This window comes from Falco rusticolus, chromosome 9 (genome assembly GCF_015220075.1).
Source record: "Falco rusticolus isolate bFalRus1 chromosome 9, bFalRus1.pri, whole genome shotgun sequence".
NCBI classification, from domain to species: Eukaryota; Metazoa; Chordata; class Aves; order Falconiformes; family Falconidae; genus Falco; species Falco rusticolus.
In genome coordinates this window covers 27091915-27113667 of record NC_051195.1, presented here as the reverse complement: position 1 = coordinate 27113667, position 21753 = coordinate 27091915, and the positions used below count along the sequence as shown (strand labels likewise).

At 36.4% G+C, this 21753-nt stretch overlaps 1 protein-coding gene across 6 annotated transcripts in view; it reads right to left on the bottom strand.

Moving 5' to 3' along the window:
* Positions 1-21753, bottom strand: part of CPEB3 (cytoplasmic polyadenylation element binding protein 3) — a 92349-nt gene that overhangs the window by 8431 nt on the left and 62165 nt on the right. For all 6 annotated transcript variants that reach the window (XM_037400489.1, XM_037400490.1, XM_037400488.1 and 3 more), the window contains 4 exons: positions 21426-21515; positions 4167-4285; positions 2750-2864; positions 275-456 (listed from right to left, as the gene is read on the bottom strand). In XM_037400489.1, the coding sequence (XP_037256386.1) occupies positions 275-456; positions 2750-2864; positions 4167-4285; positions 21426-21515 (506 nt within the window). The remainder of the gene's footprint in view (positions 1-274; positions 457-2749; positions 2865-4166; positions 4286-21425; positions 21516-21753) is intronic.

Here is a 21753-nt window from a genome sequence, read left to right as displayed (position 1 = left end):
GTGTTTGACCTTCAGAATTCAAAACAAAACCAAGAATAAACAAGCTTACAACCAAGTATTTTCTGGGTTTAGTGCTATACTGTTATTTAAGATGTTTAAGATACATTTTCCCACTCTGCTTTAGCTGCTTAAATAAGCTTTTAAATAATTAACAAATGTAATCTGAAGAACAAAGGTTAAAGTGTTCTACAACACAATATTAATATAAGGAGGTTCTTCATTTCTGTATAGTTTTGTGAGTAGCCACCATTCCTGTTCCTACTGTTTTACTTACCCGTTTATCAATGTCATTATGTTGGAGCTGGACAAAGCGAGCACTGATAGCAGCAATATAGCTCTGCTGGTTGGAGAAAGCAACTCTGCCGGCACCTTTTGGGTACTTCAACTCTGGGTCTGTATCAATGCCAGCATAGCAGACACCTCCATATAAACGGTCCATAATCATTGCCAGTTCAACTGCAAGAAGTCGATATTAAATAGTATAGATTTAATATAAATAATAGTGCTGCATTTGGTTTGTTGCATTAAAAAAAAAAACCAAAATGTGATTTGCCTTACTGTACTTGTCTTCCAAAGTCTAAAATAGCAAACCCCAGTGCTGGTTTTAACAGACTGAATCAACTCTACATGAATTATAACAAAATATGAAAGAAAAACCCAGAATCTGTAAAAAGAAACTTGATGTGACTGAAGTGTGAAAAAAAAAATGCAGAGTTACATTGTTAAAGTAGGTATCAGGTCAACTGGTTTAGAATTTATCATCTTGTAAATTACAACTGTGGTATTTGGGGCAGTATTCAGGATCTCCCCAAGCTCCAGCCAGGCTCATTAATGCCAGTTTGCCATAAGATCCCTTAAAAGATATTCCTGTGTTTAGAATCTGGTATTTTGCCCTGAGTACTAAGGTTGAAAAGACATTAAGGGGTTTACATTTGAAACAAAATTTTGTGAAACAGAAGTTACTGCACTTAAAGCAAGCCTACATTTTGGATGCAACTTAATATTTTTGTAGAACAATAACTTGATGGTTCTTGCTTTTTCTGACACTAAGAATAACTCTGACGAAGTTATAAATATCATTCATAAAGTATGACAGGCTGAGTGTATGGCTGAGGAAATACACAGGAGGAAAATCAAGAGAAAGAACTGAAGAAAGTGGAGAAGGGGCATGTGAACTGTGTAAAGATGTTATGGTCACCAAGCCAAGTTCTCTGTAAAAGTTGATAGGCAAAAAAATTTGTCAGATGGATGAGGGAAAGACCTGCGTAAAGCAAGATACTAGGACCTGCACAGGCCCTGCCAAGCCAGCCATTTTTCTATGCTAATGTGTGAAAACACTATCAGTAGCAAGTTAAAATTCAGCTATCTAGGAGAAAATGAAAAAGATAAACTAAATATTTAAATCCTTTTTCTTCTCGCAAAATTCTTACTGGTTAATTACATACAGAATAGAGACAATTTTCAAATTGAGTATGTATGTGTGTTTGTATAAATTGTGTGTGACATTAACGGAAGACCATATGCTAATTTGTCCATTTGCAAAAAGCAAACCAATGTCTGACTCATTCTACCAAACCAGGTAATACTCTTGCTCCAAACAGTAAGGGAAAACTATCAGCATAACGTAGTGACTAGTAGATTCTTCTGCTTCCTAATGATTTGGAATCATCATTTGGGTAGTGACCCCAGAAAGTGACAGTACAGAATAAACATCAGGAACACTTAAACATTTACAACAGTATTTCCAGTAAGTTACTCTTGCCAATAAACAGAGAATATATAGGATTCCAGGGCAAGGAAACCATGCAGTGCTCAAACATCTTAGTAAAAACTTCTGTATCAGATCTTTAAAGCTGCAAACAAGAAAAACTGGAAATTATTTGTCTGCTTTGGAGTAGTTAACTATTTCAAGGCATCTGTTTTCAAATGCAAATGTAATCTAGGACATGCCAAATTACGCAGTTTTATAAAGGCTATAATTAGAAATGAGGTAATTTTTAATTGTTACTATTTACATAATTACTGTCTTACAATTATGCCTTATTTTAAGATGGTGAGGAAAGTGAAAGTTGCCAAGAAAACTGGACGGGGAGAAATATTAACTGTCAGCAATAGCTGGGGAACCTTGTGTACATCTTCCCAAAAGAATTAGGATTACCAAAAGATAAAGCAAGGAGGTGAAGTTCTAGCGGACTGGAAAGTGGCTGCCAAAGGAAAGTGAGGGCTACCAGGAAACCTGACCCAGAAGTCCTTCTTCCAGACAATGACGGAGGGACCTTGTCTATAACTCCATGGGAAAATTAGGGTTAGGGTTGAGAAAAAGGGAAAGAGAAATCATAAAGCTACAGTTGGAATTGGTTTGGAAAGGGTCTGGCAGAAGTTTGTATTCTAGTCAAAGGAAAAGGGAACTTGTCTGCATCTCAGCCAAACAAATCAGGGTTAGGATTAAGGTGGTACAAAAACAAAAAAAAAAAAGAAAAGAAAAGAAAAGAAAATTCACCCGAAGTCTTGGATATTATGCAAACTTGGAGAAAATTGTTTCTACGTAAAATCCTAATTAGTACCCGATTTAAAAGATAAAAACGTTCAGTTTGTATTTTTAGATAGGAAGGCACTCACTGATTTAGAAAGTGAGCTATATCTTTGGAAAAGACAGGGTGTATTTTCTGTTCTTTTACATACGTTATATAATCTCTTCAGCTTAATCTGGAACCCCCTGCTACATACCCTACATTTTCCTTCTACTCACCAGCTCGGAGGGGTCGAGGAACTCCTCCAACAAAGATAGTTTTTCTTGGATCCAAAGGCTGAGACCCATCCATCACAAAGTCACTGTCACTTAGGTTCCAAGGTCGAATTTGTACCTGTTTTAAGAATTGTTTTTAGTAGAGGAAATTGACAACTCAAAAATAAGAAACAACTTCCAAATCCTTCTATAATTAAAAAATACAATTTTAACCTAACAAAAGCAGTAAATCAGTCATATAAGCACCAAAACAATTTGAGAACATAGCTTATCTGTTTGAAAGAGGGTGAACAGATCATTTATCACCTCTAGAGGCCAGGCTTGAGTCAAATTTCATCATAGCAAACTCCTACCTCATTCATTCCCTGCCCCCAATCGCCATTATAACAAGAAATCCGTGAAAGGACTTTCAGAACATTTTACCATTAATGTGCAATTACAGTTGCAGTTCGGGCTTCTGGCTTTCCTGAAGTCACGTACAGTGATCCACAAATTTCAAAGCAGTCATAGGAGCGGAGATAAAATTAATTTCTGTGCTTGGATACAAAAGGTGTTTTCATGTGCGAATGCTTGCTTCTGTTAAGCAGCAAGCAACACGGTCAATAAGAAATCTTCAGATTACACAGAAGAAAAGCCGCTCACAAGTTATGTGGATAAACCTGTTCATCCATCCATTTTTTTGATCCTAGAATTCACATAAGCACATTCTCTGTGCTGTAATATTGGGTTTTAATTCATCTGTGCAAGCTTTTTAATAGTGTTTTTAAAAGGCAGCACTTTTTTATCTGATCATGTTCTTCTGTAGTTTTCATCTAACCTGTATGTATCCACAGCTACAAAAAAGACTAGCATTAAAGAATATTAAAGATGTGAACAATAGAAACAGGTCACCGTATGTCTTCTATTCTGCTACAGCTTTCTGCATTACTTGTTTTTACTCTACAGTTTATAGTGGGTAAATAAGACCAAAATCGTAAATTGATTAGCAATAGCATGCAGAAAAAATACTAATTAAGAAACCTAATGAAGTACAGAGGATATTTGAAGCTATCTAGATTTTAAGGGGGGGGAGTGTGTGTTAAAATAAAGCCTTATGCAATGAAATGAAACATTTCATAATATAAAGGGAAAGATTATAATCTGATTGTTTTACAGCTAATATTGTAAAAGGATGCATACTCCTGTGAGATACTAGAAGTACCAAATATAAAAGTTAATTGAACATAGCATTTATCAAAAAGAAGGAAATGTTTAAAACCATGTTGTGCTGATACAGAAAGACAATTCAATGTAACAGCAAGGGCAGCAACAGGAAATGGACAAGTCAATTAACTGTATTTATTTATTTATTTATTAACTGAAAAGAGTAACAGCAAGTGGGTCAGCAACCAGCACAAGTGTCATGGCATAAGCTACTTACTGGTTTATCCTTGATTGTGGGACTCGACACACACAGGTAAAGTTTCCCATCTTCTTCCAGACAGGCATCTATCAGAGCTTGTACAGAGCTTTCTTCCTGGAACAGCAGAAAGGCATAACCTTGGAAAGGACAAAGGCACAAGAAAGAAAAAAACAGGTTAATTTATAAAGCATTTTTTTGATAAAGAAAACAAACCCAAGTGAGTAAGATATACAAATTACAAATAACTGTTAAGGCTGGTAGGTTTTTTCATAAATTAAATTCACCAAATAGATCATACTCTCATACAGTATTGATTTCAGAATGGAAGCAAGTGTGTTTGCTGCATATGAGTATGTTTATGTGATTAATTAATGATTTTGAGCAGTAAGAATATAGGCTGGTGAATAAGGGATTCTTATTATCAAATAGCTGTATCTAAGCTATTTATTAGTGGTATCTGCTGATATCTGTGTTCATCGTCTTACAAAGCAGGCACCAAGTTTCTGGTTACTATGTACAATGAATAAATATTAGTAGGGTCAAAAAATTGGACAGGTAAACAGATAAACAGACTTCTATGCTTACATACTGAACTCTGAAAAAACTGCTCACCTAAAGCCAGTAAGCATGAGCAAAAAAGAATGGCATGCATTGTCTTTTATTATGAGTCAAAGACCTGCTGTTGTTATTTCTATATAAATAAAGCAGTTCAAAAGAAAGAAAGAAGAAAGTCCAATAAAAATTGCTCCAAGTGATTCAGAATTCCAGGACTTTAAATTAGCCACTAAAACTAAGAGTGTGGCATTCAGTGCTCTTCTGAATGCAGCTGGCAAGAAAGCTTTCTTCAGTTTTTCTTAATGTTGTTAAATTTGAATGAAGACTGGACCCAAGCAGTCCATGCTTTTGCTACTTCAGAAATGAAACTAATACAGCACACTGTACACCAAGAAAGCCACCTAAAGGCTGGCTGCTAGGCTTGAAAACAGCTGCCCAGTGTAGAGGACTTTTTCAAGCATGCATTGCTCTTTTGCACCACAATCAGTACAACTCAGTTTTCTCACTGAACGCGAACATGTTTGCTTTGACCTTTACAATTTGGCACTTGTGAGTCTTACAGGCAACGTCTTTTCAGAAAATCTGCAGCAATTGGAGGCAGCTGGAGTTTAGGCAGGGACTACTAGACTCTCTCTGCCTAAGACCCTTGACACAAACTAAGCATCTGCATGACGAAACAACATATTTAAATTATGACAACCTTTGACATAGCTTCACACAGTCTATTTGCTATTAATATTGTACCGACTTACCCTAATTTTGCATTATTGAGTGAATACCATTTGGCACGTCCTTTTTAGATAAATTCTACACAACTCTGATTTACAAAAAAATTTAAAATAGACACTGAAAAAGTGTTTTCCTCTGTAGAGTTATTATCTACCAAATTACATCTTACCCTACTATCTCCAGTCCTGTGTGACTTCTCAAAGAACATTAAATTCTATGTAGCTGTTTGTTTTCAGATGTGACAAAAAGTTTGCTCTAACAACATAGTTATAGCCTAGAACACATCTAGAAAGACTCATTCACCCAAGAAAACAAAATAGTTTGATCGTCGCTCTTCCTAGCAAACAATGAACTTGCATACCTAGAGCTGGAGTAAAGATACCAGTCCCAATAAACAGTTGAATACTTAATGAGTAAAAACATTGGTTTCCTCTCTAGCAAATGTAATTCTCTTAAAACAGTCCCCTAAAGATATAAACACACTTTAACATTTTAGTTTTAGCCTTTACAAAACTAATTATATTGAGTTTGAAAATAATTAGCTTGCGGTCACCATCACTTTTAGCTTCATTTTACTTTCCATCCATGCACTTCTTGTATCTTCCTCACTCCGTGCCATCCCTTCTGATTATATACAATAATCAGAGCAAAAACTTTTTACAATTCACTGGAAAAAGGCAACAGTGTATTTTGTTGTAAGAAAAGTCAGTACAACTTTTAAAGGGGTACTAGCAGAGGGAAGATGAGGAAAAAGATTAGTTTCCCTAAATTCTGAAGCACACAGCCTAGGAGCTCCTCAACCTTGAGCTCAAGGATTCATTACTTTATGGAAAGCAGTACAAGAGCTAAGCTCCTTTGTACATGTCCCATTCTGACATCTAAACAGTGACACAATTTCCATATGAAAGGATAATTTAGTTCAGTTCGTCTAATTTCACTTAACCTCGCTGGGAACAAACTGGAAAATCTGGCATGTATGCTGTGTCCCACAAGCTTGAAACAAGGTTGTCACCTGAAATGCAAGATACACTTGAAACTACCATATAATGTTGCTATAGTCTGGAAAATGCATTTTTGCTAGCCTAGACAATCTGGAAAATCTCTATTTCAATTAAAATCAACGTAGACATACCTTCTCTAATGATGGGAACCTTTCTGTAGTACTGAAAACACATTTTGTAATAAGGCTTCAGTGATCCCTTCAAAACAATATGCTAGATGGAAAGGTTAAGGTGCTTATTCTGCCTTTCTTTTAATAGCAGAATCTTGATATTCATACTTCTATGTTAAACACTGGCATGTTGATACAAATTACAGGCCATCCTATTGGAGTTTTAGCTAGAGGTGTATCATGTATGTGTTCTGCCCATCCTTCCTCAATGCAGTTACCAAAAGTAATTCATAAGTTCTTTCAATTCTTGCATTTGAGAACAGCAGTGTATAAATTGCTGTTCAAATACATCAACCATAAGCTGCATCTTCTGGTACAAAGCCAGCATTTTGGCATTCAATTGTTACATAATCAACAGGGAAAGATTAACCTATTCCTGGCTCTTAGAATTGGGGCTACTTCTCAAATAAAGAAAAAAAAAATCATATATAAGATCGAAGAGTATTTGTATATCCATGTCAGAGGTCTGCATATCATTTATCGATTTACTATATAACTGACCTCAAATCTGTAAGTCCTAAAATTCAGCCCACTTACAAAATTAGGTGTAGAAATCATATTCTAAGGGTCATGTGTTTTCAGTTTTATAACACTGAGGTTCAGTGGCAGAACTAAGAGAATGAAGAGAAGAACTTTCTTCTCTTTACATAATGCATAGCAAGTGAGAATTGTCTCTGGGTAGTCACATATATCCATTTCATATGCAAAACAGAACTCCTTAACACTTGAAAAAAGTTAACTACCTTTGAAGCACACTTTATCTTTTTAAAGTTTAGACTGTGCCCTTTCTGATGTTTTTATAGGCTCCAAGATTACAATAGCATCTATCATCCACCTAAGATCTTATATGTCAACATATATCTACCTTATATTATTATGTAAAAAAATAAGATGGCATTAAACTGGTAAAGAAAATTTATGGTCTAGTCTCATGTCTTTGGGTTTATTTTTGGATGGTGGAGATGGCCAACTCAAAAAGCACATTTAAATAGACATTTTTTTCATTAAATATAAGTAGCACTTTTATTTTTTCTGGATTTTAAAAAATAGCTTTTAATTGAATAATGGTTGTATTTACTAGAACTTTTAGAATAAGTCTGTTTTAAAAGCCCACAGCAAAGGAACATTTAGAAACAGTGTGAACCAAATTTCTAAATCAGTTAGTGTGATGACAAAGGGTCATTGCTCAAAGTCAGCCTTAGTAATCTTATTAGAAGATGCTTTGAACATGAATAAAACACATTTCTAAATCCAAAGATGAAATGACTATTAAAAATGAAACTCATTTTTTAAAAATAAAAATCCGAGGTGTTAAAAAAAAAGCAGACTTTCTTTTAAACATTGCAGTGACACGACTGGATTTTCAAAAAACATCAAAGACTTTAAATACTTAAAAACCCTCAAAATAGAAAGGGCTGTAATCTCACTTAGCTACTGCAGAAGAGTGAAATTATGTATTAGTCAGAGCTGCAAAGATGAATTTCTTTTAGTCAGTCTAATTTTAAATGGCACTGTATGACCCTGTCAGCTGATTCCTTTCTCTGAAAAACAAAAGGTGCGCAAGAAATGTGAACAGTTCAGCATCTTACACTGAGATTCCTGTTCATTTTTATGCGTTTTTCAGGAGTACCAGACTAAGTCTGAAATGCAAGAAATCCTCCATACGCCACATTAAAGGCAGGTTTTGGGGTAGGTTTTGTTTGTTTTTAATTAAAGGTATTTGCTCCATATCCTGAGTTCCATTGAAAAATAATTGGGTCCTGAATCTAAATAGCAATTAAATGAAATTTGCATAGTTAAATGGAAGCCAGGATACATAAGGAAAAGTCAGCAAGCAAGCAGATCACATGGAAGAGCTGACTGGAACCAGAGGCTCAGTATCAGTAGCTTCTGTGAAATAAACTGCATGTCTTCATATTTTCAATTTTACCATTAAATAGGCTGCATCACTGAAATTACCAAAAGAATGGAAACTAGCATTTAAGCCTTACTACTAATGATCTTACCATATCAGAAGAAACAGAGAAATTAGAAACCTCCTATGTTGTCATAAATTTTAAGAACAGTTTTTCTCCACATCTTTCAATGTAAATGGCAAAGAAAAAAGAAAAAAACCACAAACACAAAAACCCACCCAAAGAACATCAGCTTGCTCCATGAGGACATGAGGCATTGTTTTGAGGACACGAGAGAAGTGCCCCAACGTTTCCTCTGCACTTCAGTGCTGAATAGAAAGGACAACATTTTGATAGTGCTGTAGCGAGTATATGCAGCTAAGGATTTATAAAGTTCTTTCAATTCCAAAACATGTCAAGCAGCAGAAAGGATTTGCTAGTCATCACTACTTCAAGACTTTCACCACTTATGGGGAAAAGTCCCAGTATATATATACACCATCTCAGTTTGTCCTGTAGTAAATACTGCTACCCCACCTGTAACTAACGAACTCCTACCCACCTGTAACTAAAAGGATATTCTACAAGCGTACTGTACTAAAACCTTTCTTTTTATCTGGCACTTTGCTTCAATGCTAGTGTAAAACTTTGCAACAACAAATGTATAGGGTTGTCTCTGCTTTCAAAGGTCACAGCCATTTTAAAACTTCAGACTTTGGACTGCAACATGATCTATAGCAGTTATAAATCAGATTTAAAGTGTATGAAAACATAAAAGGCTGTAACATACAATTTGGCTTGTTGTAGTTGTAAGAGTAGTCACATGAACTAATCATATGACAAAGACTAAATTTTTGATGAGGCAAGAGTTATCTTTGTGAAGTTTACTGGGTCAGCAGCATGAAAAAACATGCATTTACATTCCTAAATATCCAAAAAGCAACTAAATTCAGAATAGAACTTTCCAATTTTGGTTTTCAAGGGAAATATGAATGGGGGCCACTCTGGGGGCCACAGCTCATTGTCATTATCTGGAGGGGGTCAGGTCTGCTGCTGCTGCTTTTATTCTGAACAGATGGCTGAAAAGAGATGAGTTTCCAAATTTGAACAAAACTTGTTACTCTTCTTTGCAAATAAGTCAATTTCCAATTCTACTCCAAGCATCATTAATGTAGGAAAATTCTAGATAAATATCAATAATCTGATTGATTTCAGCTTCTATTTCATGCATAGTGTTAGCATGAGGTAAAATTAACTTCACAAAAACTTTCCGGGGAAGAGAGCACAGGTCCCCAAATCCAGATTATTTTTTAGCTGAAGTCAGTTATTTTTAAATAATAAAATGTGATATTTGGATTTACAACATAAATTAATTCTAAATGATATGTTTTTCTTAAAAATTATTTTTAAAGAAGAAAGGAAACAGCACTTACTAGAGCTATGATACACAAAATACTTGGGACTATTGTCAAGAGCTTCATTCAAAGTAAAGAACTTCTAAAAGAGAAGATGCCCAATGTCATTTACATAGACCAAGCCAGCAACATATTTCCTGATTTTGTATGATTCTAACTCTCCCATGAGCAGATAGATATAATCTGTGCCTCACAGTGAGTGAACTGTGCCTAGAGAGGAACATAAGTTGTAAGACATTTCTTAAGACAGCAGGCAGAGCTTCAGTAACTAGACTTTGACTTTCCTTCTTTCAATCAAGTAGTCAATTTGTCAGTTGCTGCTGTGGTGTGTTGCTGGTTAATAATGGGTTTGCATGTTCACTCACATGTGGATTGTTTTCAGGTTCTAGTTGCTCAAGCTTCTTGTCTTTGTTGACCATATGGAAAAGAGGCAGCTTGAAAGACCTTCCTTAATAACGGAAGGTTTTTCCAAAACTTGATTACTCATAGCTACAGAACAAATTTATCTCTCTCAAAAAAACCAACAAAGTTTCTGGTTAGTGAGAGTATGCATTCCCCTGGGAGATCAGAATGGTACATTTTACCAAAAAAAATTACTGGACTTACCAAATCGTCTAAAACATTATGTTTTTCACTTTACCTGTACAGCTTCCATTGGTATACAAGAGACTACTGATTATACCATCTTGGTACAATTAGTAGTTACATACTAGTCCTACATATCTAGTCCCAAAACTAGTTAGAATTTGCATGGTATAAAGTAGATTAAAACTGCCAAACACAGCACTGAGACATCTGAGAAAGACCAGTTCTCAGCTGCTCCTAGCTTTTGAAATTAGAGCGCCGCATATATATGGCTTGGGCAGAGGCATCCGTGGTGTCTTCCACTCCAGCACCTGATGCATTTCCATTGCCTGTTCTAACCTCTGATTTGAGAGAACAGAGGTATAATTTGGGATATTACCTTCAGCAAATCGCTGATATACATATATATATATTCAGATTATATTGCACTAATTTTATATTACTGCATCATTATCTTAGGAATAGAATCATGTGGATCACCGCAGTGATTCTAGGAATGGAATATGGAATATTATAAGTATAATGTTTATAGGAATTTATAAAGAGAGCACAAGCTTCTAATGCATGAAGTGATTACAACTGATCACAGGAGTGGGAGCAGGGAATGACTTATTTTTAAATGACCCTCTGAAACCACAAATATGCTGCAGTGCTAGAACAGAATCTCTCTTTCATCACCACCCCCAATCATCCCCTTGAACTTACTCCAATGATTTGAAAGAAGAATGGTGCTTCATAAATTAGTAAAACAAGACATAACACAAGCTATTAGCAAAACAAAATATTATCAGGTCCTTGATACCACTATTCATAAGATTGCTTTTATCCTGGAGCCCATAATACTAACAGATCAATTAATGTATTTCCATTTACAAGACAGAAGAAAAGGCAACATTTAATGAAAATATTATTTAGATTGGGGGGTGGGCGTGGGATGACACAAACCACAGTAAAATATACTTGGCTTTAGAAGTGGTTAATGAGAATCAGACAAACATTTAACTGCTTCCATTTGACAAAAGCGGTCTGGTTACTTCCTACAGGTAAGTGATGGAAAGCTTTTTCTGTACTTAGATATGTTCAAATTTCAGGTAATGCTTTCACTTCTCCACTCTCTTTTTGCTGCCTAAAACCTTTTTTTAGGGTCTTAGGCGTTAGTGGGTTTTGGAAGAAAATTTAGCTAGATATTGTGAACTGACAGTCATTCAAATCAGAACTAGCAGCATTTTCTTTCATATGTGTACTATGAAGTGACAAGACTGAAGGAGAAACATATTTTCTGTCTGCTTGGGAGTCTTTTAGCCATGAAGTATGCAAAATTTCAGTATAAACAGCTACATAGAATTATTTAATATACTTTAGCTTAAATATACGTTCGCTATTTAAATATATCATTGATAAGAGACTTCTCAATCAGAATTCATATTTTGTTCTCCATACAGACATTTCATAGTAGCTACAAATCCAGTGGGAATCTATGCCAGACTATTTTTACCTCCCGAGTAGGCCATGTGATGTGTACTCAATGATTCAGTTTGATATAAGCAGTATAATATACATGTATGCTCAATTAGTATACCATATATCACCGTCTAACATATTTATTTATCATCCACAAAAATGACAAAGAGATACACACCCCTAAAAATTCAGTGCTCTTATTTAGGAAATGTCATCAAGCTTTATATGCTTCTGTTTCACTAAATACAAGCCTTTCTTTAAAAGAGGATCAGCATCTCCTGAAATAAGAGCTAAAACAGTTAAAATTTTGAACTTAACCCTGTCCCAGATTTGGATAGCTGGTAACTTGTAAGATTTATTTTTGATTATTAGAAGATAAAATCATAGGATTCCTCCTTTCTCTTTGAGATCATCTTTAAGAACATTAAGATTTAAAACCTGTGATCACAACCAAGTCAAGCTTTAGTAAAATTAATTGCCCAATAAATTGAAAAAATATTTAATTTGCATATAAGTTGGTGTTAGTTACCTATATACTACAGAATACTGAATACCCAAGACATGCTCCTGAAAAATCTCATAGTACATATAATATTCAGAAAACTCATAAAAGACTGCATTCTTTAGTAAGGACTATCTTTAAGATTTCCTGTCTGTCCATCAGTAATCTTGTCTGCAATTTTATTTTTTGGCCACTGTCAGTTCTTTAGATTACTGCATCATTTAACCAAGCACATGTCTATTTTCCATTTAAGTCAGGGGTATAATTAGTCTAAGTCAGTCAGAATTTCAAGAAGTTTTACTGCAGATAAACAATGCACAACATGAAGAAAAAAATACAGGCACTAAGTCTTGTTGAAAAATCCCAGTCAATTATTTTAGCATCTGGCCAAATAAATTTACCACAACAGTTAGTCCAGAAAGTGGATGCTTGGAATTGTTATTTAAACAGAACTTACTGAATTGGGCATTTGATTGAAAGCTTGTGATCATGAGTAGTGATTAGTAGATGCATGAACCAGACTCCAATCAGCTGCTCTTTAGATTTTGGAAGCAGCAATCCCTTTGATACAAGCCTTAAATATCATCTGTGACTTAACTCAATGCACTCTAATAAAATAGATAGTTTGTGTAAAGCATAAGAAATCCCATTGCAATCTTAACCCCTCCAGGCAGTAAGTGAGAGAAAACAGCCTGCCTGTTTGGCATATGACTAACAAAAAAGTATATCGATGATTTCTGGGAAGACAATATTATGCAGCTCTCAACTTGACCTTTAGTTTTCCCTAAAGAGTCAAGAGGCTGATGGAGAAAACCTATCAGTAGGTGTGCAGAGCAATGCATATGAACTTCAAAACTGGCTTTGCTGGAAGCAATCGATACGGCCTAAGTATCTCTTCTCATGTAACATACTACCTAGCCCATCAGTCAAAGCAAAATTGAGAGGCAGTAGATACTAATTAATAGAAAAGTGATACATAGACTTCAGACCATGATACGAACTTTCCAAATATGCCTCCTTTAATTGCTAGCAACAAATCAATTAGGTCTTTTAGAAACCTGAATTTTCTCTGCGGGAAATTCAAAGCCTTTTGATGAGACTGCTGACCGAGTTATGAGACATTCTGTCATGCGATAATCACACAGTCCAACAGAAGAAGTCTAGAATTTAATGCAGTTTTGCATACAGCAAAACAACCCTCTGTTTTGACTTGTGTTGTAAAGAAGGTATTTTGCTTCTACCAAAAATGTCTGAACAGCCTCTGAACAGTTACGACTACAAAACTCTCCTAGCAATCTATTACTAATGCTGTAAAATGAAGTTACATGGTAAATTGCCATCAGTCCCCCAGTCAGATATAAAACACTTTGCTATAGATTCAGATATGAAAGAGGCTGGTTGACAGATGCACATCCAGGCTGAGATTGAAAACATCACAGAGGATTGTCATTACAGTCTTTTTTTGGAAACTCTGGGGACTAGCACATTAGCGAGGAAAAGTGAAAAAACAAGTGGCTTCTCTAGCAAATTAGAAGTGTAGCCATGAGAAACTGTAGACTTGTATTCACCTTCAGATACCAAATACTAAAATACTTATTATCCATGTGAAAATGAAGAAGTCTGACAGTAAAATTTATCATATTAACAGCGTGCACTGGAAAAGCTGCTCTGGGACTATTGCAGCCCTTGAACTCTCACTTTTGAGGCAAAAGAACTTTTTCTGCTTAAATAATCTGCTTGAGCAATTAAGAGAAACCTAGGTGATGGAGACCTACTGAATTTATTTCCTGTATGACCTATCAGCCCCGAACGCATATTACTTCTTCAGAAACTGGAAAAGTTAGTCTTTTATTTGTCTGTTGTACACATACAGCATATTACTGTACACAGACATCGTATTATCCAATGTAGTTTGATGCTGATCCTAAAAATGTTATTCATCTGAACAAAAGAACTACCAAAAATGCCAGGACACTGGTAGGTAACAAAGAATCAGTTAAGGATGTGCTCCAGCCTTTCAGAGATATCTTAAGAACTTTGCAGTCTTTGGAGGAAGGGGGGTGGGAGGAGAAGGAAAAAAGTCTACACAGACAAGTGTCCTCTAGACTAAAAGTCAACCACAATTTCTTGAGGATAAAAGAACCTTAAAAAAAAAAAAAAAAGCAACACAAAAAAATAATGAAAAAACAAACATAAATGAGGGATACATTTCTTGATAGGACAGATCTAAATTTGGACAACATCCATCTTTTGTGTTACAGGCAGTAAATAATTTTATTTGGTCCAATTACATAAAATCTCACAAGAGACTACTCCACTTAGGAGAATGTTTTACAGACTGTTGTCAAGCATGTGGTGTTGCAAGATCAATTCTAACAGAAAAATAATTGAGAGCCACGATCTGTAGTTGCAGCCCAACATCTGCCCCTCGCAATGCCACCCCCACACCTTAAAAACAGTCCTAAAAGGAGCCAATCCAGTAATTGTGGGGCATTACATCAAATTTGTCATGGCTCGATTGGAAAAAGCTTAGACACCACATAAGGAAAACAAAGGAGAGAGGGATGTAGACAGTGACAGAAAATTGTTTCTCTCATAGGAACATTTAGTGAGGAAGACAGAAGCTACTGGGGTTGGATTTACTCTGCTTTACAACTTTGCACTAGAACCCCAAATTTTGTTCTTGAATTCTATGCCACCCATCCTTTCTAAACTCACATAGTCCTGGCTCTGAAAATAAGGTTTTCAGTACTAACCTAGATTACCTTAGGAATATTTGGCTACAATCATGATATTCTTCTCATAATAAATAGCCTTTATTTACTTATTTGGTTACTGTAGTCATAAGCAACTAATAAGAATGATAGAAACACCTTTACTACCAAATCCTGCAGAGACTATGGATGCTGACTCCCTTCTGAAGAGACCTGGTCATCCCTTAGCTGCTGACTGAAGAAGAGTCAACAAATGCTTGCTAAAAAATTGTGGTCTCTTCAGGGGTAAAAAAAAATTCTATAGCAATCTAGCAGTTCAAAAAGAAAATAGCATTTGTTGAAAGCAACATGAAAACTGGGACAGAAAAATCCTGCAGCGCTACTTCAGAATCAGATTTGTTCTGCCTAGGCTTGATTGCTCAGAAATATTTTCATATTTTGCCTCATCAGATTCTTGTTTGCTCATAGAAAAAAAATCACAAATGGCATAGTTTTAGGGACAGAGATTCTCTTATATGAGGCCAGCTCGCTGTATGCTCTTTGAGTCTGTCTTTAACTGGCACAGCAGACATTTTAAAATCATCACCATTGGTACATCACCAAGAATTCTCTTTTAGGACAAGACAGGAAATAGTGTGAAGAGCTTTACAAAGGGAGGCTTGAACAAGTATCATGGAAAACCTAAAAGAAAATTCTATACAAGAACAACCCTGAGTTATAATCTGCTCTTCTGTACTGCATTTTGCTGCCACACATTTTGTGAACTGCATTGATTTGGGATGTTGCTGCCTTGCTGTGGGAAGACACGGGGATTACAGATAACACACACAGCTTCAGATGTCAGTGTCTGATATTGCGCACATGTGTGTGGGAACATACATAAATAAAATTTAAAAAAAGCTCTCGCCATACAATGTATTGCTGGATAAGGAACATCCGTTTCCATTCAAACAAATATTATGATCTCTGACTTCAATTTTAAAAATACAAACATTGGCTAGGCATTTCATTCTGGACTTTGGTGCTATGGTATTAGATCAGTTAAGCCAAAGGAATTAGTTTCAGTACAACGGACTGCTGTATTTGGACAAACCAGATACCTTCTTGTGAATACAACTGATGAAATTAGAATTACAATTCCATACTTCCTCCTTGCAACCATTCGATCTTGCTCCTCTGGCAGAAGCTACCATTCTTCAAGCATACCATAGAATTAACTGTGCAAATAAATGGTCCTCATCCATGAAATCAAGATCAGTCAGAAGACTACCAACAACAGTGTTCCTACCTAACATTACCTTAGAGACCATCAGGAAGGCTCATACGATCTTTCCCACCAGTTGTTTTAAATTAAAGCATGAAATTCACTTCATAATGTTACTTTGTGCGACTTTGCATACACTATTTTCTTCTTCATGAGATCTTGTTCACCCTTAGTGTCCCCTGTGAATCATTGGGGACAAGTGTGCTTATTTTTATCAAACAACAAAATAACTGAAGAACGGGGAAAACGCAAGAGGATGAGACTGCTGCACCACACATCTAAAGCAACTGTAAAGCCAAAGCATTCCTGCTGTTCCAAACCCATCCTGTCTCCAAGCTCTGCCATGCTTTGCCGTCTCACTCTAAATCTCATCTTTATCCAAACATCAGTCCTGAATGGAAAGAAACAGAGGAAGACTTATGCATAATTTTGTCATTTTAAAACATTGAGCAGTTTTTAGTGACTGCTAGAAAAGTCATCATTATCACAAAGAAAAAACAGTAAAGACTTTTTAAAAAGTTGTTCTAAAGCTAGCAATCTGTTAAAAAAAACAAAACAAAACACCCCAACCTAGAATGTTTTTGAAACAGTTGGTACCATCTGCTTAATAAAAAAAACAGGGGGGAAAAAAAGGCTGTAGTTAGCATAAGCATTGCTTAACTCAGCAGACCAGCAAATAAGTAAAAAACCCATCAATTTTTATTTCAATAAAATATTAATTATCTGGATTTGGCAAGAGCATAATACTGTGTCATTGTGATATGTAACTGCATTTGATAACATTCTTCAGTGTGTATTTCATTATTTCTTAACATCTCACAGGTACTCAAAAACCACTTAGCTACAAATCACATTTAATTCCCAAAACTCTGTCGTGAAAGCCAAGTAAACACATTATGAACTGGGCATCTGCTTCCCCAAAACCAACACATGGCATTTATAATTTTGCCAGTTCCGTTACTAACATACCTAAACAGGTGCCAAAGGAAGTAATCCAAAGACTTTTCAGGCAATAGGAATGAATTGGCCTTATTCAGAAACAAAGCATTTAAATCACCTCAGGGTGACACCAACATAAAAACATGGTGCTAAGCTTTACAATGCATAGGAGGGGTAAAAAGAAACCTTAAGGCAATAATACAGATGCTCAGAACTAGAAATAGGAACTTCTTATACACATTGTCAGCTGTTATCAGCTTCTCCTGCCCAAGTGCATAATATACACTGTCAGTGACAAAACAGCTGGGTGCCACCAGTCCCTCTTCTCTCAGCAGCCTAAATATTGAATTCACTGGCAAGCAACGCATCCTGCAAGGGCTGTTTGATCTATCAGATGATTTTGGGTTTGTTATTATAATAACCAAAACTCAACCATTGACCAAGCCAGGCTGCTTTCCCAAACACATGCTCACAGTGTATTCTGTGATGTCAGGTGAGATTCAGAGTAAGGGTAACAAAAATGCAGAATATCTGGGAAAACAGGAAAACCTCAATAATATATAGGTAGTATAGATGTGCTTGAGGAATATGGTACAGGCATGTCCATGTTGATCTGTGGTCCCCCAAGGTCCAAAATCATAATGTTGGCACTGCACTATAATGAGCCTTGTGTAACTCACCATGCTGGAGATTGTAGTTCAGCATTTTTCACACACAACCGTCCACATCCACCAGGTCCAGCACTAAATCTGAGGTAACGTGCCTAAGTGGACCTGTGGTGACACCATCCTGCCCAGGATGCCAAATCCAGGAAAACCTTCTTTGTTCAAGCTCAATGCTGCAGGAACGTTTCTGGACTCCAGCTAAGGCCACTGCACCTACGCTAATCAACCATACCAACCAATAAATTATCTAGTAAGGCTTGGTAGAACTGGCTACACATCTATGGCCTGACTTGCTCATTAAACTAACCAGATAAAGCTCTTGGTGGGGGTGGGGGTGGAGGTCACTAGAGCGTAAGGAACATTTTATTTTAATCTTTCATATTTCATGCTTGATCAGATTAGCCACAGCTAATAGTTCCCGCAGCCTTTTGTTCCTAGCCCTAAGAGTATCAACAAAGCATTCTGAATACAGTGTAGGGAATTCGCATATTGCACCAACATTGTAAACATTCCACAAACTCAATAAATTATACTAGAGAGTACATACTGGAAGTCTGTATTAATACACTCAGAACTGTGAGGGATGTCATCCATCACCCGGATGTAAATATGAAGACAGAAAACCACAATATAAAACAGCACCAGTGTAAAACTTAGCTGACTATGCTGACCCTTGGCATCAACTAGTGATGTCGGCTCCAAACCTCTTCATTCAACGTTTATCAAAGCAAACCAAAAATATTGAACTTTGTTGTAAGTCCAGACACTGCCCACTGCTCTGACCCGACATGAAGGAGTAATGAGAAAGGTTATCCATCAAAAGAACACTAAGGTCTGTCTGGAGGTGATGGCATATTTTCAGAAAGAGCAGGGGTTGATTTTCCTGCCAGTGCGGCACATTTGAGTAGGTGGGAGAAGCCTTGGAGGTCAGGCTTTATTAACATGTGAACAAAAGATTAACCTCCACATCATCCTCACTGCATTCCAGCAATCCATTTTTCTTGTTTTCCTTTGAGTTTGTTAGCACACAAAAACCAACTCATTCTCTCCTCCAGAATTTAATATTATATTTTTGGACATGTTTTCCATTTGAAAGAACCATATTCAAAACGACAGAAAATTTACAGACTAGCAATGCAACATGGAAAAGAAGATATCTAGAAAAAGGGAAAAGACATTTGAATTCATGAGTATTTGACAGCTGAATAAGTCATGTCGCTGAATTTTGCGTCAAGCATAATTTCAAATATCTTTCATTTAACTGTATTTTTTAAAAGAAATGTCTGCTAATGCATCAAGGCAGTTTAAAATAAAAAGTAAAAAATAAAAATAAAAGATTTAATTTTAGTTCTAAAGGAACTTCTAATGAAAAACAGCAGTGGAAACATTTTATTTTGGTACGTCTGCAATGATTCCTTAGTAACTTTGGAAAAGACATACTCTATAAATACAAAATAGACAAAAAAGGCTGTAAAAAAAAAATACACATTCACACTTCACCCTTTGACTCCTGGTAATAACATTCTGTCTTCTATGCAGATGCTGCCTATATAGGATCACAGTAAATGAAGTACATTTGACCTACCAAGCTTAACATGCCTGTAAGTGAACCTCAAAGACAGGAATGCAGGACGTATGATGCTGCAGCCCTGATTGATAACTAAGAAGTCAGTTATAAATAAATCTGGAACAGTTGGGATTGACTGTTGTTTAGCACTTTCAGACAGACGTTCAGGGCAACTGGCAGGGACTTTGGAAGCTGTTTCCTATATTAGAATCATGACAAAAATAGAAGTGAGGCTGCATTCCCTTGTCTTCTGCTAAAATAGATCTCACTCAAAACCATTTTTACAAGTTTGGCAAGGCATAACTAGTCTGCTGTCAGATACAGAACTAAATCATAAATGGAAGTCCCATGCTGATCTACCATGAATAGTTACTTATTGAATTAATAAGAAAGCAGGGGGAAGGGGGGGCAAGAAAAAACAGTGGAGAGTAGTAGGAGATATTAGGGTCAAGGAGAAGGTGATTTTACTGCAATTTTTTTTTTTAACTTTAAGTGAAGGTACAATCAGAATTCACTAGCCAGAAAGACCCTAAAGACCTTTAAAAATAAAATAAAAAGGGAAAATCATACATTTTGCCAACTGTCCTTCAGAATATATGGGGGGTTTTGAGGTTTGGGGTGTTTTGTTGTTGGTTTGGGGTTTTTATTTATTTTGGTTTTAAATTCAAGAACAGATATTGCAAAATAACTACTGACAGCAAGGCTGAGTTGTGAGAATGGAACAGGAAAGAGGGAGCACGTATGGGTTTTGTTCTGGTTTTAAGTTCCCCCAATACTGTTTGCACGGCAAGCATTTGTCAGAGTTCTCTCACCTCCAACACTTAAGCTTCCAGACACATTAAGTTCACTTCTATTTATGTGGTTTTTACAGTAAAAAATATATCTCTCAAAATATTGTAGGGCTAGCTAGTCCACTGACTGAACAGGCCATTGTTCTGCCAAAATCATCAGTGGCCTTAATGCACACTCAAGAGCTTACAGGGTCAGGAAGAACAGAAAATCTTAAATATAAACTCAAAATAATGTGTGTAACTTCATGCTACTGTTGCAGATCATGAGTGAACTCCCAAACCATATGCAAGAGGCATGCATGACTGAGAACAGAATGTATATAAAATAATACAAAATCACAGAAGAGACTAGGATACAGTAAGAGCCAAGTAACTGCCAAACAGGTTTCCCCTAAACTGTTCTTTCTCAACCAAAACAGGTCTGGTGTTTTGCTGACAGATATGAACTTGTCCCACCTGCACGCACCCAAAACCACCCTGAACCAAATCAGCTCCAACCTAGAAACAATGTGAGGGTGGTGCACCATGCCCACCTGCCCTCTCTTAGCTGAGCTCATTGCTGCGGTTCAGCACCTGGTGAGCCTGGATGCAGACCTTGTGGGTCTAAGCAGGATCACAGCTTCTTGGGTCAGAACACACAAAAAGTGGGCTCGTGCTTCTCTGTAGAATACTGTGTACCAAATCCACTGGCGACTTCCAGCTATTATTCCTCTAGTTTCTACAACATGCAAACTGCAACAGAATCAGCACCAGGGAATTTCTGCAACTTGCTTTCTAAAGGAAGCCTCATATAAACTAAGGCATGATTCAAAGACTCCAGGCTTGCTGAAGAAGCACACACAGGACCATATTTCAGTCACTGAATTGTGTTTTTTCCATCATGACAACTGCTGAAAATATGCTTGTTGAAAGAGACTAAATTCATCAGAGAGTCAAACCTTTTCTTTGTAATGGATTGCCACATTGCAGATGTAGTTTCCTTTTACCAGAACAGCCTGCATAAATGTATTTTAAACTAAATTACCTTTAGGTGGAAAATATGACTTGCTTTCAGCTTTGTGAGGCCAGTCCACCACAAGAGGTCCAAACCTACGAAAGCTGGCAGTGATTTCATCTACAAAAAACAAAGGAGGCACTTTAGAGAGAATCTGAAGACTGACAGTGACAAGGTAAAAAAACCACAAGAGTATTTTCTACACCTATTAAGAACAATGAAAACTGCAATAATGTACAATGAGGATGCTTAAATACTCTTTCACCTCTATGCTACACATGGCTGCTTAAAAATAAGTAATTTTACATTCCACTAATGCAAGTTTACAGCAAGATTAAATGCAAACATGATCTATCAG